The sequence below is a fragment of the Arvicanthis niloticus genome, chromosome 9, assembly GCF_011762505.2.
Source record: "Arvicanthis niloticus isolate mArvNil1 chromosome 9, mArvNil1.pat.X, whole genome shotgun sequence".
NCBI lineage: Eukaryota > Metazoa > Chordata > Mammalia > Rodentia > Muridae > Arvicanthis > Arvicanthis niloticus.
Genome location: NC_047666.1, coordinates 5,424,895 through 5,445,969, shown reverse-complemented (window position 1 = coordinate 5,445,969; position 21,075 = coordinate 5,424,895). Strand labels below are relative to the sequence as shown.

Below are 21,075 nucleotides of genomic sequence, written 5' to 3'. Positions count from 1 at the left end.
ACAGACCAATAATATGGCAAGTTAAGGAGAACAAGTTTGGGTGTAACACATGGGGTCCAAGTCACTTTAAAGCCATCCCTAGGCAGTAAAATAATTCAAACCTGGATTACAGTATATAGAGTGAATATTACAAGATATCAGTGCTGCAAATGGCATTAATATCTTCTTAATAACAAATTTAAAAAAATTTGTCTTTAATCTCTTATTCATGAGACTGTCACACATGAAGAAAATATATATTATGCAGTGTTTGCCAGAGAAGAAAAGGGAAGGTAAGATAACATAAACTCTGTCCAGGAACATAAACTTTCTGGGTGGCATTTTGGCACAGTCCTGAGACTGCAAATTTGCATACTCCTGGCCTGAGCGATTTCCTTTACAAAATACTTCTGAAAGGTTTAAGAACAAGATGAAAACAATAGAAATGGGCACACTGGAGAGGATAATTGCATTTATATTTATTCGTTTACTTTAGTTTGCTTTATTTAAGAAGGAAAAACTTGCAGAACTTTTATGGTGTCCCACTGTGTAAAGAATACCATTTTGCCATAATCACTTACTCACAAACAACGGAGCCTGGTTGGTTGGTGTAGAAAAGGCCTGCTGAGGTGAGTTTTCATATGAAATCGGGAGAATCTCACAGCATGTTTGCTTTCTTGGCTCTTTCTTTGATATCTGAAGTCTACACAGTGAACTGACACGGATTTTATTATACTACAAGAGCTACTCTGTTTAAAAGCTTTCAGTTTCTACCAGACAATTTCTTTAGCCTTCCAATGACACTATATTCAACCATCAATAATTTTTTTTCAGTATCTTAGACAAAAATAATCACAGATTGGCTAGTAGTAGTAGGACATAGCCAGGAAAGTAAACACTTTCACCAAATACGATCCCGACATACAATCTGTGTTGTTATAATTACAAATACCAGCTGTGAATCCATGTGCTTACTTGACAGGAAGACACCAAGTCATTTAAGAAATGAGTGTGTACAATGTTCACATCATGTAGATAGAGAATTCATGTTCATGATACCTTTTGCAAGTATCAGCTGGAATTAAGCTTCTAAAAAGGTATCATATCATTAAAATTTTTCACTTATTTAATAATTGATCCTTGAGCTCCATAATATTCTTTCTCCAGCTGCCAAGGCACTGATGTCATCAACATCTGCTAATGTGATAGATGAAGTCGCCCTGAATAAATAACATGAATTATCTTTTTAGACACATATATTTTTATGGACAAGGTCCAATTTTTGTTACAGATGTAGAAAACACATAAGACATGTGCTGTACTATCTATACTATCCATTAAAATCCTCAATAATTCCTCAGGAGAGTAGGACAATATCCAGTAAAATACCAAATTCGTATAATTTTAGCCACATAGATCAAATATTAATTTAACTGTAACAGAATAAAATTTTCATCAAGGCCATTTACAGCTAAAATATTAACTTTGACTTTCAATAGTCTACATTGCCTCTTACTAACAGTGCTTATTGCTGGCGTTTTACCTTTGGGACATATACTGTACAAGAACATTAATTAAATCTAACTCATACTCTCTCCTTCTAAAGCGCAGGGACCACTGCAGAAACAATGGAAAGACTGTAAGAGCCAAGGGCAGTAGATGACGATGATAAGGAGAAAATTGTTTTCCAGACACAGTAGGACAGCTGCACATATGAAATCACAGTTACAACAGTTTGTACAAGATCTGCATAAGTTCAAACCAGACAAAATCACAGCAGGGAGGGAGGAGGTAACCATAAGGTCCCACCTAGCTAAGGTGTTACTGGCAGTTGACAGCAGATGGAGAGTGTGTGACCCCTGGTAAGTCACCTGCACTCTAGTGAAAGGCCACATACCCAAGAACATATGGGTAGTATTAATCATTCTTGATGGTTTAGGGAAAACGAAGGACACAAAGTTGAATGTAGGAAAAAGTGAGAGTGGATTCAGGAAGATCTGGGGAAGGGAGCAAATATGATAAAATTACATTATAGGAAATTCTCAAAGAACAAATAAAAGTAAGAAAAATATTAAAACAAATTAAAGATAAAATGTATATAGAGAATTAGAAAAGGGAAGAAATTGTCCGTTACACATACGCAAGCCTCTCATAAGGGCATGCTAACCTTCTGAGCTATATAATAAACCTGAAACTGTAACTATGCTTTACTTAGATGTTTACAAGGTCTGTGGACTAAATCTGAACACCCAGACCTACAACTAGCTTCTTTAAAAGGCTTCCTCTATCTCCTCCTCTTCCTCTTTCCCCTCCTCCTCCTCATTAGGAAATACACTGAAACTAGAGTTATGCCTACAAATTCACAGCTCACTCTACTCAGAAAAGAGTGGGGAAATACAAGAGACATCCTTACAGAATGTCATAGCATTGAGCAGCCAGGCTAATACACTCATCTGTTTATCTTTAGTTTTCTTTCTTATTTTTTTCATCTTTAGTTTTCTACATGCAAAGTTTGTACAAACTTGGGCCAAGGGTATGTCAAGTATTTTACATAAAGAATAAGATTATTTTTTAACTCTGTCAACAAAATCTATTTGGGTTATTAGGATTATATGCTTTCACTTATAGTAATTACCTATTTTTTTTTAGAAAACAATTACTATATATAATAATTAGTTGTCAAGAATCCATAAGACTTGGAAACTCTGTGTGTGTGTGTGTCTCTGTCTCTCTGTCTCTCTTTCTCTTTCTCTGTCTCTTTCTCTGTCTCTGTCTCTCTCTGTCTGTCTCTCTCTCTCTCTCTGTCTCTCTCTGTCTCTCTCTCTTTCTCTGTCTCTGTCTCTTTCTCTGTCTCTGTCTCTGTCTGTCTGTCTCTCTCTCTCTCTCTCTCTCTCTCTGTGTGTGTGTGTGTGTGTTTGTTTGGGTTTTTTTTGGGGGGGTGAGGGTAAATTCAACCTATGATATATACTTGATCACCAAACATTCACAAATGATTCCAGGATTTATTCTCATGAGGTGTCTACTAAAGTAGAAAAAGTTTAAAATTTTACTACAAAAGATATCACTTTCTTCTCTTTTTTCCCAGTGTTTCTCTCTTGTGGTTGTGGAAAGGTTAGGTCACTTAGTCACACAAATGAGAAAAGATGAGAAAGAGTTTCTCAATTAAGGTCCAAGAATAAAAGGACATCACGGACTTCCCAGTGTGCTGTGACCCAAATATTCATCAGAGTAAGGAAAAGTTCAGAAAGATTAGGACATTATGATAAATTAAATAAGCTGTGGAAAAGAATTACCATGTAGAATATTAAAATGTCAGACTCATAAAGGAGAGCATACATGGTGGTTGACAGTAGTGTGGCTGGAAGAAAAGGCAATAAAAGAAGGAGAATAGGGTGATGATGATAAAAGGATGTACAGTTCCAATCACATTGAGTAAGTCCTGGAAACAGACAGTAAGCTGCCTGTAATACTGAACTGTATATACTTAGAATTGCAAAAAGTATAGATTTTTAACTTTTAATTTTTTGTCATAAAAATTACTTATATGTATAACATGATGACATTTTGACATATGGATAAGGTGGTTTATTAACAAACTATCAATTTATATATATTGTCTTTTTTGTTTTGTAGTAAGAATACATAAAATCATAAAGATGGATCTTACATGTTCTTACTACATGAAATAGAAACAGAAAACCATGTTAGGTGAGGGCTATGTTACCATCAGGTGACAGACATGTTGATTAGCTTGACTGTGGTAATTGTTTCTGTATTTGTGGAATTAAAAGATTGCAGTGTACATTGTTAACATGTACAAATTTTGGTAAATGTGCCACCATCATGAAAATAGTTAACTGGAAAGCAAGTTTACACATTGTTATTTCTCCACCCACTGAAGAACAGTGAGCCCCCATGAGGCTCAGTACCTGCTGGACACTATTACTTACAATTCTGCCTTCCCCTCAACTGTGAGCACCAAGCTGCAGTCACCACCATCCTAGGAACTAGAGATGGTTTTGTACAAATGAAAGAATGTGACTATCCTGGGCAGGCCTAAAGAAAAGCTACCTGGCTCAAAAGAGAAGACAGGCAACTGTGGTGCATTTACTGAGTGGCTTTCAGTCCCTACTTAACACATTCCTACAACTGTTTAAAGACTTTTGCTGCTCATGTTAAATTAACTCCTTTTATAAATGAATTTATGATCTTTTAGAGGTATACTTTCCGTTGATGTCCAACAAAAGTTTAGCACAACAAAGTTTGAACTACAGTGTCTTTCAAATGGTTGGACAATGATGCAAGACATATTTATTTTATCAAAACCAATTAGAGACCATCAAGAAGGCTCAGCAGATAAAGGCAGGTGTTACCAAGCCTGAAAGCCTAGAATCAATCTCTGGAACCCAGTTGACAGAAGGAAAAAAGACAACCACACCAAAGCTGTTCCCTGCTCTCTATGTGCAGGCCATGGCATGCACACTCCAATGCAAATAGGCAAATAAATACATGTAATAAACAGTAAGATTAAATGAACAGATTACACGCACAAGTCCATATTTCATTAAATCTCTCTTAACGTTAAGCTTCTATTCATGTCGCTGTAAACAGGATTAAAAGCGAAGAAACTGCACATTGCTCAGAGTCTGACTACAAATGACTAAAACACGACTATAAGAGTCCAACAGAATTTTTCCAGAAGTTGAGACTAGATTCTACAGTTCCATCCCTGGAAAATTACACAAAATACTTTTAATGAGCAGGCACATATTTGACATCAAGAAGCTCACAATGACTTCCTTGGGGCTTTAACAGCTGCTGTGGACTCACTTCTCTCATCAAGCAGATAGGCATCTATCTCACAGAGGAGAAGATCACCAGATACTTTCACCAAAGTTGTGCGCTGGACTAAGTTTGACAGGGAATAATGAGAGAAAGATGATTAATTCACAATTCCTGTCTCCTGTATACTTGGCCAATTATGATTCAAACAACCCAAATCTAACTGGACCCAGAGATGTAGGTCTTATTTTAGCCAGACCTTATAATACAAGTCTGAATCAGATAGAAGGATTACAGGGAAGAGGAGGAAATGAAAACCCTAATAGTGACAGACATACAGAACTGACAATGAACTCGTTAACAATGTCATCCTACGGCACCACAGTCCATCTGAAATGAGATAAGTGGATAAATGAACAAATGCAGAGAGCCAGAGAAATATCTTATTTATTTAAAAAAGTATTTGGATTTGCTAACAATGGAGACCAGACTGACCCTGAATGATTTTCTGATTTTCCTGGCATACTATTATTTTGTAGTTTCCTAACAGACAGTTAATGAGTAATTACGGACCAACAGGTTGACTTAGTTTTTCATATGATTCTTGAATATTTTAGGCATTTTCACAGAACCACACTAACACACACTAGGATCACAATACAGAGATGCATGTGTCAGAGGCAGAAGGACTGCGCATGCCTTCCACTTTCAAAATTCAGCCATCACCATTCTGCCCTCCTTAAGATATCATTATTACTTTCATATGATTTATGGCTGAAAAGGACGAGGGATAGTGCAAAGATCCTCTGCCAAATTCCCATATGGCGTATCACACAAGCCAAACTGTGAAAAACTCATAAATGTGGGGAGATCAGTTTCATCAAAGAAGGGATTTACAGGGTTCCAGAGACTCAACAGGAAACTTGCCAGATACTTTTTACAGTCGTGTAATTCCAAACGAACAACAATGACTACAGCTTGCCCTGATGCAATCCTTCAGTGAAAAGTGAGGGGAGGGAGGAAGACATCAGACAGAGGCACATGAGGCGCTACCAGGCAGCCCTGTTCAGTTTTTTGTATATTCGTCATTTCTTTTTCTTCTTGGACAGAAACTAAAATTGGTATCATGTTTAATGGTTTCACAAGAGATAGCTGTTTCTTGAAAGTCCCCATTTATAATGAAGCCACTACAATACCTACTGCATATTATAGGGATAAGTAAAGAATTCCATTTCAAAATAGTAAAATATTTCCCCTAAAATCAATAAACAAACATTTCTGACATCATATGTGTTTGCACATAAAGTTCTATGATGTTGAGCATTCAGGACAAATTTTCTGAATTTGAACATGAATTATTTACAAAAATAAGCAAGGTAAGAATAAAGCCAACATGCTCCAAAAAAAAAAAGAGTTAAAACAAAGGTACAATGTGAAAAACATAAACAAAATCCAGAGAAACACTAAGACCATATAACCTAAAGAGAAAGGAGCTAAAGACCATCTAAAGAAAAGCAGGTAGCTACTGTCACAGCGGCTAAGAAGAGAAAAGCCTTTGTTACACAGCCTGGACTGGAACCCAGGAACCCACAGTGGGAGGAGAGAACCAAGTAACTCTGACCTCTACATATGCACTTATGATAGCATGCCCTCCAAGTCTAATTATCTGAGTTCCATCCCTGGGACCTACATTGTAGATGGAGAATACCTACTTCTTCAGACTTCAAACTGTACATATCCTACATACATACACACCCTCAAAAGTAGTTTTTAACATTTGAATCCCTACTTTATTTAAATGAGTAGCTTGCCTGTGTACATGCCTATGCACCACAAGTGTGCCTGGTGCCTGAGGAGGCCAGAAGAGGGCATCCAATCCCCTGGAACTGGAGGCATGGCTGGTTGTGAACTGGCTCTGGGAACTGAACTCAAGTCCTCTGGAAGAGCAGCCAGTGCTCTTAACTGCTGAGCCATCATTCCAGCCCTCCTAAAAGCGGTTTAACAGTAACAGGAGAAAGCAAGCATCAAGTTGTTTTAGGTGTGCTTAATGCAAAGCATTGAAGACAAGCTTGAGAAGCAGATTGAGGTGACAGTCCAGAAAACAGAAGACATATATGCACAACAATGTGCACAGCACTTGAAATCTGCATCATAGAAAAGTACAAGAATAAGATAAGAGTTATATTTACAGGTTTGACCTGGTAGGACAGAGTGTAATGAGAAGTCCTAAGTATCAACAGCCTAGTTAGATGAGTTTAAAAGGGATCGAGAGGGAAGAGAATTATCAGGACATTGAAACAAAGAAGGCATGCAGGTAAGGGGATGTGGACCAGTGGACAAGTCCTCGTCAAACATGGGCAAGGCCCTGAGTTTGATTCTTTGCACTGTACAAAAATCAAAAAGGTGGATGGTTGCAAACATTGAAACAGCAGACAGAGATTAACATTTGTAATCTGGTTTCTACATTTATAAAAGAACTAATGGTAGATAGCTATACATTTAAACATTCATGGTTAGGATAAGGAGACGCAATAAAACTATTTCAAGAAAGTAAATTTCCTGGATTTTATCAACTTAGTATCGACAGCACAGAGTCATGGGTATTGTGGGCATCTAGCAGAGAGAGCACAGAGAAGGCTAGGACTTCCTCAAGTGCAGCTGGTGATGGATATGGTGGAGAACTTATCTGTCACTCAAAAGACTCACATGTTGAAGGCATGCTACCACACTGAAAGTGCTTATTGGAGGTAGTGAGATCCTTTAGAAAGTGAGGGTTCACAAAAGATGTCATCATTGAAAAGAATGTCCTCGAAGGAGGCACTGGAGACCTTATCCCCTTTGGCGCCCTAGCCACAGTGATGCAGTGACTTTGCTTTACCTGCATTGCTTTACCTCCAGTATAAAAACAAAAGTTCAAACAACCATGGACTCAAGGCTTTGAACAACGCTCAATAAACCTTTCCACTGAGTAAGCAATTGTATTAGGCCATAGGAAGCTAACACAAAGTCTAAAACACATTCAGAGGAAAGCACAGACCAAGCAAAGTGCACTATAAGAAACCTAGAGAAACGGTGATGGGAACAGAGCATTGAAACACAAAGAGAGAAGAGAATACAAACAGCGACTGTTAACGTCCAGTCCTTGGAGCTGGTTAAAAGCTGAGAATTATTTAATCGACTCAGCCACACAAGGACATTTTCTGTGAGAGAGCAGTTTTCCAAGTGGAGACAAGAAGAGAAGCCAGAGATCAATGGTCTAAGTGAGTGTTAACAAAGTAGACGTAGGATCATCTCCAAGTATCCCAGTCACTTCGTGTGGTAAACCACAGATGTGCCAAATCTGGTAAGAGACCAAGTAAAACACTATCAGAGAGACAGTAAATAACAGATGCCAGTAAGAGTCTTTACCTTCTTGTGGTTCTTGTAAACGTTTCTGTGAGCAAACCCCTTTCCACAGAGCTTACACTGATAGGGTTTGTCCTCACTGTGGATCACTCTGTGGGCACCCACTTGATCAAGTCTCTTGAAGGACTTGTTACAGATCTCACAGTTATAAGGCCGCTTTTCTGGGAAGAATGAGCAGAGACAATATCATACCTATATGAAAGTCAAGGATCAAAAGGAATGCATCCTTTCCTGTACTTTTGTCTTACGCATAAACTAACTGAAGCAGGATCAGACAAGAACAAAAGTGCCTTCCATGTAGCTCATCTGTGTTAGTCATGTGAGTATTCACAAATTGACATGCAAATGCCTTTTCTTTTATAGATATATTTTGACAGTTAAACCTTTGAAATAAAAAAGTTTAAACTCAAAGCATAAGTTCTATTTTTACATGAAAAAAACAAAAGTGTGTATATATCAATCAAGTCCTTAATGCTGAGAGATCTGCCAGTGATAGAAGTAATGAGAGAGCACCAGGCAAGCCCCTTGTAGCAGAGACAAGTGTTTAGAGAGATTATAACATCGACATTTATGAAATAGGCATATAAAGGTAACACCCAAGCAAACAAATGTGCAAATTATAGAAGACCCACCTGAAAGCCAATAGCTTTCAATCATTGACTTTAACTCACTAACACTTAATCTTCCTCCAAACCACACGAATGTGCGAAAACATTTATTTCAATATCTTCAAACTATAGCCTTCCTAAGTTCTTTAAAAGGATGCACTAAGATAAAAATTCTTTTCAGTTCATTTTAGAGTCTTCATAAGAAAAAAAGCCTATTACTTAAAATTGTTTAAATGAACTTATGACTTGAGAAATTTTCCAAAAATATTAATATATTTCTTTATTTTATGAGTATCATTGATAGAATGTAAAAGTATCTAGAAACATAGTAAACACAATAGTTGAATCTCCACTAAATGCCAGGCACTATGCGAGTGTATTATGAACTTATTAATCAGGTGCCAGGGTATCATGCCAAGAATAAAGAAACCAAGCTCTCAAATTAGATGATGATTTTTGAAGGCCTTTGCTTGCCTCAGCCAAACAAACCCAGTTATAGAAAATTAAGAACTTAGAAACCACATGACTAAGCTAAAACTTATAGTGAGGGCTTCTTATTACTCCTCAATTTCTTGAGAAAGATGAAGTAATTCTTTTTTGTTTGTTTTTTGTTTGTTTGTTTTGTTTTTCGAGACAGGGTTTCTCTGTATAGCCCTGGCTATCCTGGAACTCACTCTGTAGACCAGGCTGGCCTCGAACTCAGAAATCCACTTGCCTCTGCCTCCCAAGTGCTGGGATGAAGTAATATTTTGCAATGATTTCAATATACGTAAGAACTATGGAATTCACCTGAATGGGTAATCATGTGGCGTTTCAGCTGATTAGCAGAAATAAACTTTTTCATACATTCTTGACAATCGAATATCTCATGAATCTAAAAAAGAATTAAATTGACAGTTAAACCAAGTTTAAAAACTAATGAACCATAGACAGTCAATGCAAAAATATAAACATGTGGGGAGTTGCTAGTGTTGGGCCAACACTGCCCTAAGTCTGCTTCATGTCCAGTGAAAATGACATGACATATTATCTAGCTAATGTATCCTCAAAACAGTCACAAGACAGCATGCAGTGTATCTGCCTTATTTGTATGTAGTAAATACACAAACTGTAAAAAAAAAAAAAGTTCACAGCCAACATATCAACTTGTTTTATACATAAAATTTAGCGTGGGATGTAAGATACCTGAGATAGAGTTTTCCTTTTACAGCAGGCATTAACACTTCAAATGTAAGAGTACTGAGCAAACTATCAACTGCAGTGCACAGTCAGTATTAACTCTGATCTGAAAACACTGAGTTCACCATGAAGCTTCACAGGGCAGGAGGACCACAATGAAAATGATGGACTATATAAAGTAGCCTGTATATACAATGACTGAGTCTAAAGATCTAACCTTAAACATAGGTGATGTGGCCAACAGTGGTACATTAACAATGGTGTGGTCAGGAAATCGTGGCTGAATGGTTAGATTACAGGATCTCTGACATGAGGTAGGGTTGGATGAATATATGAGATGTGAATGTGAAACTGGTTCACGGTTGTAACTATTCTAACACATGTGTATCTCATGGCATGTTGTATACTTTAAATATAGATGAATAAAATATATTTTTTATAATATATTATTGTATTCAGAGTACAGCTTTAACACACAAGTTAAAATAAATGTTATAATCAGGTACTATATTAGTTCTTTCTATCTCAGACCATAAAATAGTTGATATGGGAAAATAGAATCTCAGTTTATCAGCATGTGGAAGGTACTCAGCTCTAAGAGGAAGACGGCATGAAGCCTGCCTTGAGAAACACTGGCCAGGCAATGAGCAAGGGCTTCAAACTATTGGACTAAGATTCAAAACCGGTTCTGCTGAAGGAACAATAATTAACCTTAGGCAAGCAAATCCTTCTTCAGAGAGCCAAGACTTTGTCTGTTACTGAAGAATAACTAGACGCCACTGAAGGAAGCATCAGCATGACTGAGTCAGTGCATGAGTGGAGGATGACACTGTCTTGGGATCCAAGTAGCCATGGCAGGAAGAGTGAACTGAAGGAGAAAAGCTTGAGGCAGCAAGGCCAACAGATCCAAGTCCTGCCAGCCGGCCTTACTCTATGCCATGTAGTGACAGATCAACGCTTGAAAGCCCTCTTCTAACTGTTTTACTCTTTAGTGAGCCAAACTCACTATGAGAACCTGGAAAGGCATAAAGCAGGCAGTCACTTGCCGACATGAATCATCTGGGGTGTATTAATGCAGAGATCAAGTAATGCCCACTAGGGCGTTAGGGAGCTAGGGGTGGGAGAACAAGGAACACAATCCCAGAGGGCATGTAGGAAGGACATGCAGCCTCTCCCCATCAAACACCTAAGGGAGCATCAGCTAAACACCCAAGTTTAACCAATAAGGACAGGGCATTCAATGTTTATCTAGGGCTAATAAATGCAGATTTATATTCTTAAACACTGTACATAAAAATATGTAATATTTTATTTTTTAATGATGACAAGATAGTGTAAATGATAAATCTTTGCTGTCATATAGAAATGAAGACTTGATTTCTGATATCCAAATTTTATTGATATAGAAAATGTTAAAAATTATTCTATGGATAAAATAATTGTTAAAATATTATGAGGCACTCTTATTTATTCAATATTTTAAAAATATGAGACATTTTTCAAAGTTGAATTAATGGAATAAATAAATGACAGCATTTACAGAACATAAAAGCTTTTTGGAATTAACTATCCTTATTTATAGTGGAAACTTAGGACCATGGGTATTTTTTAAACTTTTAACAAAACTTAACAGACAAGTGACAACCAATAAAATTTAATCATGCCTAATATTAAGAAAACATGTTTTGTTAAATTTACAATTTTCCATGCTTCTTTTCAGGTGATAGTTTACTACTTTAAGTCATAAATGAAACAACTTTAGATAAAAATCATAATATATTTTATCACGACACAAAGTAGTATACTGTAATATAAAAGACTATACTATGCTGTAATTTAGTATTGTCATAAAGCACCATCTGCTGTATAGATCAAATACTACAATTCTATTAGACATTAGAGCTGACCACCTAAAATGATTGACAGTTTGGGAGTTACTATAATCTCCTTTGTATTGACAAGAGCTTTGAAGGGCTGCTCTAGAGTATAGGCAGGTCTACTTGCACTACGAATTTGTTAACATTCTGTTCACAACTTGAAGGCACAGCTGTACCTTCTCCAATCCACCAACAGTTACACTTTTTATTTTCTACCAAGTTATTTATTTTATAAAGAAAGTATCTAAATTAGGAAATAAATGAAAAATAAGGAGTTACTCAGAAAAAAAGATTCCATGACTAAGTTTGTTAAAATAGCCTGTTAAAGTATCTTAAACATCATAATCTAAGATTAAATAAATCCCGACATATGCATTCAAATGAGTGTATAGAAATACGAACATCAACAGACTTAAGATTTTTGCCTCAGACTAAGTCTCTACTCTCCAAGTCCTAGCATTTATAAAAAGGGAGCAACAGGACATTGAGATACTCAGTGGGGAAAGCATGTTCTGTACAAGCATGAAGTACTAAGTTCAATTTCTCGGAACCCACATACAAATTTGTCTGCAACCCCAGAGGTCCTATGATAGCACAATAGGCAGAGAAATGAGATGACTCAGAAACTCAGGAGCCAGATAGTCTGGTGTGTGCAACAGAGAACAAGAATTTCTTTTGGACCAACAATGGAGACTGTCTTCTGGTCTCTACACGTGTGCTGGGAATGTGTGTTCCTGCACTCATGTAAATACACATGCACATGCATGTACATACACAATTTAAGGGATGGAGCTAGAAGTATCTAGACTGATGCTCTACAATTTCAGCACACATACTAAAGTCTGAACACTACTGCGCCTGGCCCCTGTCCAAGAATGACACCCAAATTCAAGAAGCACAGTACATTTTCAAACAGCCCTATGAAGTCACCAGCTGGAAACTGCAAAAACTAAGAGAGTGAGCAGAGAATTCTAATCAATCTAATTTCCCTGTTTAGAGAGGAGAAATGGAGCCCAATTACATGTTACATGGAGAGCTCCTGAAAGAAAAAGAAACAGCCTTTATTTGTAATCTGTTATTTCTCCCAAAGATGATAAGAATTCTCTACATCCAGGAGACAGCTTCACACACGTCAGTATGATACTATTTCATATGTCATAATTTAAATCTATAAACTTGTGGCTAATTGATGAAAAGTGGTAAGAGTTTTAAATCCTGCCAAGTTACTATGCAATAAATCTATATGCATACAAATACGTAAAAGGCATTTTACAAATCACAAGAAAAATAGAATTTTTACACTCATTACACTCTTATAGATACCAAGCCACTGAAAGTTTTGTTCATGTTCTTAGATATACTAAATATCCAACATGTAAAATTAAGAAATATTTTGGACTCTGTCATAACATAAACAAAATCTAAATTTGATTTTGATTCCATTGTATTCATTATCAACTGTTTATTAATTGCTAGACTTGATGCTTAATTTTCACATTAGACTTATATACAAAGCTACAAAGTAGGAAAAATATGGCTGGGGAACCCAGGGTTCCTCCCGCCATGCTGTGGGTAGTCGGCTGGGAACGCTCTGGGTTCCTCCAGCTGGAAGTTGGGCCCCGCTGCTCATTAACTAAAAGCCTCTCCATGGTTCCTCACGGCTCAGCCCCAACACTCGAGGAAGTCCTTGGGTTTCCAAAACCAGTTTATTGACATGGCGGATGGTGGATGGATCTGGATGCATACCCCACAAAACCCAGGGTGGACCTGAGTTAAATAGGGAGGGGAAGAGAGGAAGAGGGGTGAGGGGCTGGGAAGGAATGTTTAATGGGCTCCACACTCTGGCCTTCAGGTACCTCATTAGTATGTAAATCTCTCTAGGGCCTGTTCATCATGCCCTCCATCTGTGTACATGACTGAAGGGTGAAGGCAGAATGGAGATTAGACCTCGTGTTAGGCCCGACACCTAACAGTAATTTTTATACTTAGTGCAAAGTATTAGATACATTTTTTATTAATATAATAATTCATTTCTCCAATGACACTGGGACACACAAGCTATCTATATATATATGCCTTATCACTTTTCTGTAAGAACAGAATAAAGCCAAGAAGAACTGTGAGACATCCAGTGGCGATTGGTCTCATTATCATCACACTAGCTTTAGTCTTCTAACAATCATGTAGCTCTCATTCTGTACCAAACTAAACTACAACATGTTTTCATTTTAATAAAAAAGGCAAAGTCTTCACACAAAAGTGTTTCCAAATCACTGACTTATGTTTCCTGAACAAACACCAATTGAAAACATCCTGAAAGCGTGGTGGGTGCTCTGTGGGAATCAGCTAGACATGACAGCCAGCATTGAGGAATCTGAGCTAGCTATGAACGACACAACTCAGACTCCTCTGCAGCTCACTCCCCTGTACACTGCTCCTGTGTTGTGGCACACATCGTCCCCAGCTAGCTAAGCTGTATCTTAGTATAACATCCACCAAGTGACGGCGGCAGATCATGATGGAAAGAAGGCCTTGCGGCCAATCCACAGGCTCTCACCCACCTTCCTGTGCTCCTGCAGGCTCGACACCGAGGTGCACTTCCTACTGCACACGGAGCATATGAGCTTCCTCTTAGGATCACCTAGGACAGGGAAGAAAGACATCACAGGTTAACTGAGGCTGACCCGGGATCCCTTCGACACAATTTCATGGTCATGATTGAGAAATTTATGCTGTCACAGTCACGTCTTTCTTTTCAAACTTGAAAGTCCCAGCTCATCAGTTTCTACATATATCAAGTCTTCACAATTCCATCTGTTAAAATAGTCTTTAGAGAGAAGGTTTCCGCAAAAAGTTACAACAAAATTTAAATAAATCTAATGTTCATTTTTTTACAGGAAAAATAACATGTTAACTTATAAACTGATTTTTCCCATTTCTTTTACCTTTCATCAAGCAATTTCTTGTTATAATTATTCAGACTATTCCTCAGAACTAAATTCCTGTAGAATGTGAGCCCATACCTTATTAAATAAGTGTTAATGAATAGTATAATGTAAAATCAACCACAATAATAATATTACACTGAAATTTACACTGTTAGAAAACCAAACCAGAACTAAATTTTGTCTTCTTTTACAATGATGATAGAAGCTCATTTCATATTTCAAACTTCACAGTGATTAAAGATCAAAATAGTTTCAAAATGCAATGTCATAACCTTATTTTCTGTACCAACAAAAATTTCCTCAAAATGATATTTTATAATTTTTAAAAAGTTTATTTAAAAACTCTCAAAGTAAATATTTAATATAATGTAGCACACTGTGCCCATCACTTCACTCGAACAAGGGAAACCCTACAGGCATCCTCCCTCTAACTCAACAACAGGCAACCGTGACAGCAGAAGGAATACTACAGTACTGTGTGATCATGTTCCAGAACTATGTTTATGAAAGGGAAACAAACATTTAGAAGTAGAAAGGTAAAAATTTTCATTCTAGTTTTCAAGATAGCAAGACAGTCACACTAACAGGGGGTACATTAAATTATTTAAAGCACTCTAAAGCCTACACAGTCAAGAAAATGTGTTTGTTGGTGACACTAGAGATTCACACAACAAAATGGGCATTATCTTGCATGGACTTGTTCATCAGTCTGTACATACATTGCAGAAAGACTACCAAGAAAAGCAACGTCTCATCTTTTCGAACTTCAGTTAACTGGGACTGGCATAGTTCTTTATGTCCTACTACACCTCTTAGTGAGACCAGGCCCTGGTTTTCCCATAAGGCAGGTGAAAGGAGGGGGGAAGACAGAGAGAGAAGTTGACATCCCCAACATTTTACTCCTGCCTTTGCTTCAGTACCAACCTCCCATCCCTACCATCTCTTCCTCACATTTCTTTCATTTTCAACTGGAAAACTAAATTCATACACAGCAATATAGAAAGAGTTTATGAGAATACAGAAAATGTTAATTCTTATAAATACAATCTTTTTCTTAGCATCCACAGAATCCATAGAATTTTGACTTCCTATATTCAGGATGCATGGTGTATTCACTTTCAGGAGACTTGGGGGTATTATGATAAAGTTGAGTGGTAGGATGGGGCCCTGGGTTAAATCATCAGTACCAGAAAACCAAATCAAACAACACAAAAAAATTACACTAATAATTACAAAAGCAAGCAATGGTCAAGGAAGCCATACAACTTCACTCACCTACAAACCTATCTACCATATGCTACTGCTTCTACAAAAAAAAAGAAGTTTGACCTATTTTAAATATTCTCTTCCCTTCCTTTGCCTCCTACCGGTCGTACCACCTAACGCGACATGTACCTCATCGATCAGTGCAGATGTAACTTGGTTTCCTAGCTCCTTCAGCACCTTTGCGTTTTATACAAAGTCCTCAGCCATACCTTAGTGCTGCTCTGGCTCTAACAGGAAGTACTCTCCCCATCATTCCTACTTTTGTGGAAAAAAGAAGCATAAGAGAGCCTGTGGATTAGAAATGACACCACATGCCAGACCAACTGAGAGCTGTGCATGGAGACTTTTGCTAACATACATCAGTGTTCACATCTTACCACAACCTGCAACATGAGATAATGATGATGAAAAAAACTCTTCATGTATGACTTGTTTCCTGCAAAATCACCACAAATGCCCCAAAGCTGCAACAGTAAGCAACCCAAACAATTACAAGAAGACTCAACAATTATACTAGAAGCACAGCAGGAAGACCATATGCCTAGTGATGAGGACAGAAAAGTTTCCAGAGTTGTAGCATCCATCTGGCTTTTTACTTAGTTCAGCAAAGCTGACTTTAAAACTGACATAAAAGTTTGGTTAAAATACGTTGCAGACAAAGATGGAGAAAATTAAGAGCAGCATTTTAGCCAAAACAGCATTTTAAAAAACTAAAACCTACGAAAGCAAATCTATCAAAAAGTTATGCCTGCTTCTGCCATCATATGAAAGGCACCAGTATATTTTAAATTCAGCAGGGGAAGTCATTTTCCATATACCAGCCATATGTTCTTCAAGAAGAAAGCCACAAAACAATGCTGGGAAGTCTTGATGATTGGCACCCCCTGAAGGTTAGCCTCCAAAGCTTCACCTTCTGTCACCAGAGTGTTGTTCATGGCTCATAGTGAGCAGGCTCAGGCAGTGAGGAAGTGAGGCTCACAGTCACACTCAGGCTAACCTCTGCCACCTTATTATTAGTCAATTATTTTCAGACATCAGAGGTCCTGATGGCAGGTATCAGTCACTCTTTTCACCTAATTGTGAGAATGAACCAAGAAGGAAGAAAAAAGTTTCCTGCCTATACTAAGGCACACTTCTATTCGCTTCCCAGAAGTGAAGGGTAAAAGCGGATGCATGAGAAAAGACATGCAAGAAGGACATGATAGTTTCCTTGAGTCTCAAATTCTCTTACCAAACAGACCGCAAAGAAACAGAAAGGCCTCACAGTGCAAAAGGTAACACAACCCAAAATATATTCACTAACTGGCAAGAAACTATTAAGGACAAAACCATAGGTGACAAGCAAATGTTATATTTGTTTTATTGTTTAGCTAAGGATTACAAGGAGTTAAGGGAATCATCTGCTCAAAATTCAAATATTTTCAACTCCATGGGGGAAAAAAATAAGAATCTTCTCCAGTACAAAAGAAATGCAAGCACTTAAGGCACTGAACGTTCTTGTAAAAATATTAAGGCAGAAGTACATCACTTCGTAGTTTCAAAGTATACCTACAAATGATCAATTTCAACAGTGTATAAAAAAATCAAGTTTATGGACTAAAACAGCGAAGTGATTTAAGAGTATACCCGGGTGACAAGAACAGCTAAGTGTAAGCCTGGTGTACAGTAATAATTAATTGAGACACGGGGAAAATGATCAATGCTGCTGAAATCAACTTGGAAAATTAAGTTTTTGGTGAAACAAGCAAACAAGAAAGATGTGCGTCTGTGTGGCGCACAATGGGAAGCCTGCCCCCCGCCTCGCAAAAGAGAATTAGAAGCAGATCCCATGGCCTGGGGATGGGGGCTGAATTAGTAAGAACTGTGCAATGCCTCCTCACCAGTGTGGACATTTTCCTGGTGCCTTTTCAGGGCATCCTTGCTTTTCAGCCTCTTCCCACAGCTGTCAGCTTTGCACACAAACCTGGCATCCCCTCGGCAAGCCTTCTGGTGCTGCTCAAAACTATAAGACAAGTAGCAAGGGGGCAGAAGAAATGATGAAGACATGCCTGGACACTCAAACATCCCAGAAGGCTTCTGAAACCCATGCCTCCTAGGACATCCTTCCTGCAGGAGTCTGGGAGTCATTTCATGCATTAATTATGTTAATTAATAAGAAAGATGTATCTAAATCCTTCAGTTTACTTAGTATAGTGCTGACTTACTCCAAGTATAAATTATGCACACAAAAATGACCTGCAGAATGTGAAAGCCATTTTATAACCAGACACTAAACCTCAGTGCTGAACTGAAGAGAACTGCAAAGAGAACACTGAATGCTCGATGGAGGATCCTCCAGCTGCTTCTGGCCACTCAGAAAAGAACACCGAGAAGGGTGGGGGAAGAAGCCAGAGTGCCAAAATATGCTCCCATCCTCCTGCCACCCTGCCATGGACTTCCATATTCTTGATGGTACCCTATTTAGCTCCAAATTATAGCTCAAAATCTGACAGAGAATAAATCCATATAAAAGTTGACTAAAATACAAGCTAAAGTTAACATATTAAAAAGTATTATAACTGTCACTTGGCTTTATTTGAAAAAATTTAATAAAATCTCTAAATGTTTAAGCCATCTTTAAAGGTATCAATTTTTTGAAGATTTGTTGCTTGTAAATAAAATTATTTTCAGATTTCATAAGCAAAACTGATGCATATAATATATAGAAATGTCACATCTGTAGATGACAGATACATGATAGGCAGGTAGGTAGGTAGATAGATAGATAGATAGATAGATAGATGATAAAGACAGACAGACAGACAGGAATGAAATGATATACTTTGGAATTAAACATAACAAAACAGAAACATTAAGACATTAAGCCTGGAAGATATTTTACTAATGTAAGATAAAAGTCTTCTAAGTGTGGAAGTTTAGAGTCTCTGATAAAAGTAGAGATAAAAGTAGGAGAATATTCTCCCACTTTTGGTAACTCTGACCATACAAAATGTTAAAATGGAAGCTAATTTTTGCTGCAGACACAAGTGATTAGGATAAGGTAAAGGGTAACTTCCTGTAATTCACCTCACTGCCCCGCTCTGACCCATTATCTTCAAACTATTCTTCCAGTTCACTATGAAACACATGGTGCTTTCTATCCTTCCATTGTTACTACACTGACTTCCTTATCCGTTAAACAGCTTTAAAATAAACTGCAGAGCAAATAAGTGAAACTTGGTAAATAATCTCAAGTACTGGCTAAATTATGCATATGTAAATTTCAGATTAGTAAACCATTAAGCATGATATTCAATGGCAAGTATAAAACACACCTAGAAGGGCTTAGCAGAAATGGTGCTCACCTGTAAGCCTAATGATCAGAGCATTCAAAACTCAGCACGATACACTCAGAAAAGATGAGCTCATAGCCAAGTAGGCTAGCCTCCACTTTCCCACCCATGCATTGGTGCATGCTCACAAACACAGACACACATATCAAACAGAGTGAACAATCTGACTGTCAGTCACACGCTGAACCCCACCAAGCATACGCACTGTCTCTGCAAGGCCTGCCTCACAGGGAATTTCTTCCCGCAGTTCTCGCACTTGAACTCTTTCTCCCCTGTAGGCTTCTGGTGCAAGCTCTGAAGGTGCTCAGTAAGGACTTCCTCACTGGGAAAGCTTGAGTCACACTGTGGACAGGCAACGTCCTCTTCACAGCCAAGATGACCTGTGCAATGTACAACACCGGAGTTCACAAGCCAGGAACTAGCTTGGCCTCTATTTCAATATCAAACTATTTGTGTCTACTACAGGCATTTTTTTTTAATTTTCTCCAACAAACTTTAGCATTGTCCACATTAAACAGAAAACAAAAATGTTATCAGAAAAACTATTTTAAAAATCTTTTTATTATGCTACACAGAAGTATTACAAAATCAAATTCAATCTTCAGTTTCCCTTTTAATGGTAATGTTTCAGATCAGAAATGACAATAAATACTGAACTGCAATGCAAATCTTTTCTTGGAAAATGGATCATCATTATTTTGCTCTGAGCTTTACAAGAAGACCAACAGACATAAACTACTGTGAACTGCCAAACGGGAATTCCACACAGATCTGAAATACGGCACAGCACCGAAAACAGTGAGTGCTGTCTGTACAGGTGCGCTGGGTGAGACACCCTAGTCCATAAGACTGGCAGAGCTCCACCCATATTCTTCAGGATGTCATTAAAGTTACATATCTTTAGATTTAAGATGTATTAAATATAAAAAAAATAAACTAACTGATAATATCACCCTGAAGATGCAGTCAGTGCATACCAAAGCCACAGGTCAGCCTGTGGAGTGCAATGTCTGCCATCAAACTCTCCCATGTGGCTCTTTTTCCCACTCTAACTCCAAGTCATTTACATATTTAAGGTGCCACATTCATATAATTAAATACTACACTGGCAACCATGTGACTGACGTCTTTGTTTCTTTTCCTAGGTATGTTTAACTTCTGTAAATGAGGAAGAAGTCAGACACCAAATGTGCAGGTCCCCCAGCTTGAATATGAACTGCAGACAGAACTGTGAACAAGAAATTTCTGACTGTTTAAAAGTATTCCTTTCAGCCAAATGGAGAAAGATACAGTGTGCTACAACACAGCACTTTCCCTCAAGTTTTCTGCAGGAATCAAACACAGGACCAATAATAATAAATGATTATTTCACACCAGCTGACAACAAACTGGCATCTATCTCCTAGACTACAGGTCTCACCTATGGTCACCTGAAGTTTTTGATCCCCAGAAAAGGACAAATTAGCAATCATACCATCTCCTATGACCAGACTAGAAATAGATTTCCAGAGGTCCAGATTCTCAGAAGATCTTAGAAGACAGATCTCCAGAACACAGCAGAGCTATCCTACAGATCTGGAGTGTACATGTGATGAAATCCTCAGAGCCGGGGTAACCTTACTGGCCACTGTCAGAACCAGTGCAGGAGGAGACAGACCTTCACTGTATGTTACTGTATGTTGTATGACAGCAAGAACCA

General features: G+C 37.9%; 1 protein-coding gene across 1 annotated transcript in view; it reads right to left on the bottom strand.

Moving 5' to 3' along the window:
- The window catches only part of Prdm5 (PR/SET domain 5), a 158,358-nt gene that overhangs the window by 58,496 nt on the left and 78,787 nt on the right, over window positions 1-21,075 (bottom strand). Inside the window, exons 5-9 of the mRNA XM_034511827.2 lie at window positions 19,582-19,756; window positions 17,925-18,046; window positions 14,392-14,471; window positions 9,564-9,648; window positions 8,170-8,327 (exon numbers count right to left, since the gene is read on the bottom strand). Coding sequence (XP_034367718.1) covers window positions 8,170-8,327; window positions 9,564-9,648; window positions 14,392-14,471; window positions 17,925-18,046; window positions 19,582-19,756 — 620 coding nt within the window. The remainder of the gene's footprint in view (window positions 1-8,169; window positions 8,328-9,563; window positions 9,649-14,391; window positions 14,472-17,924; window positions 18,047-19,581; window positions 19,757-21,075) is intronic.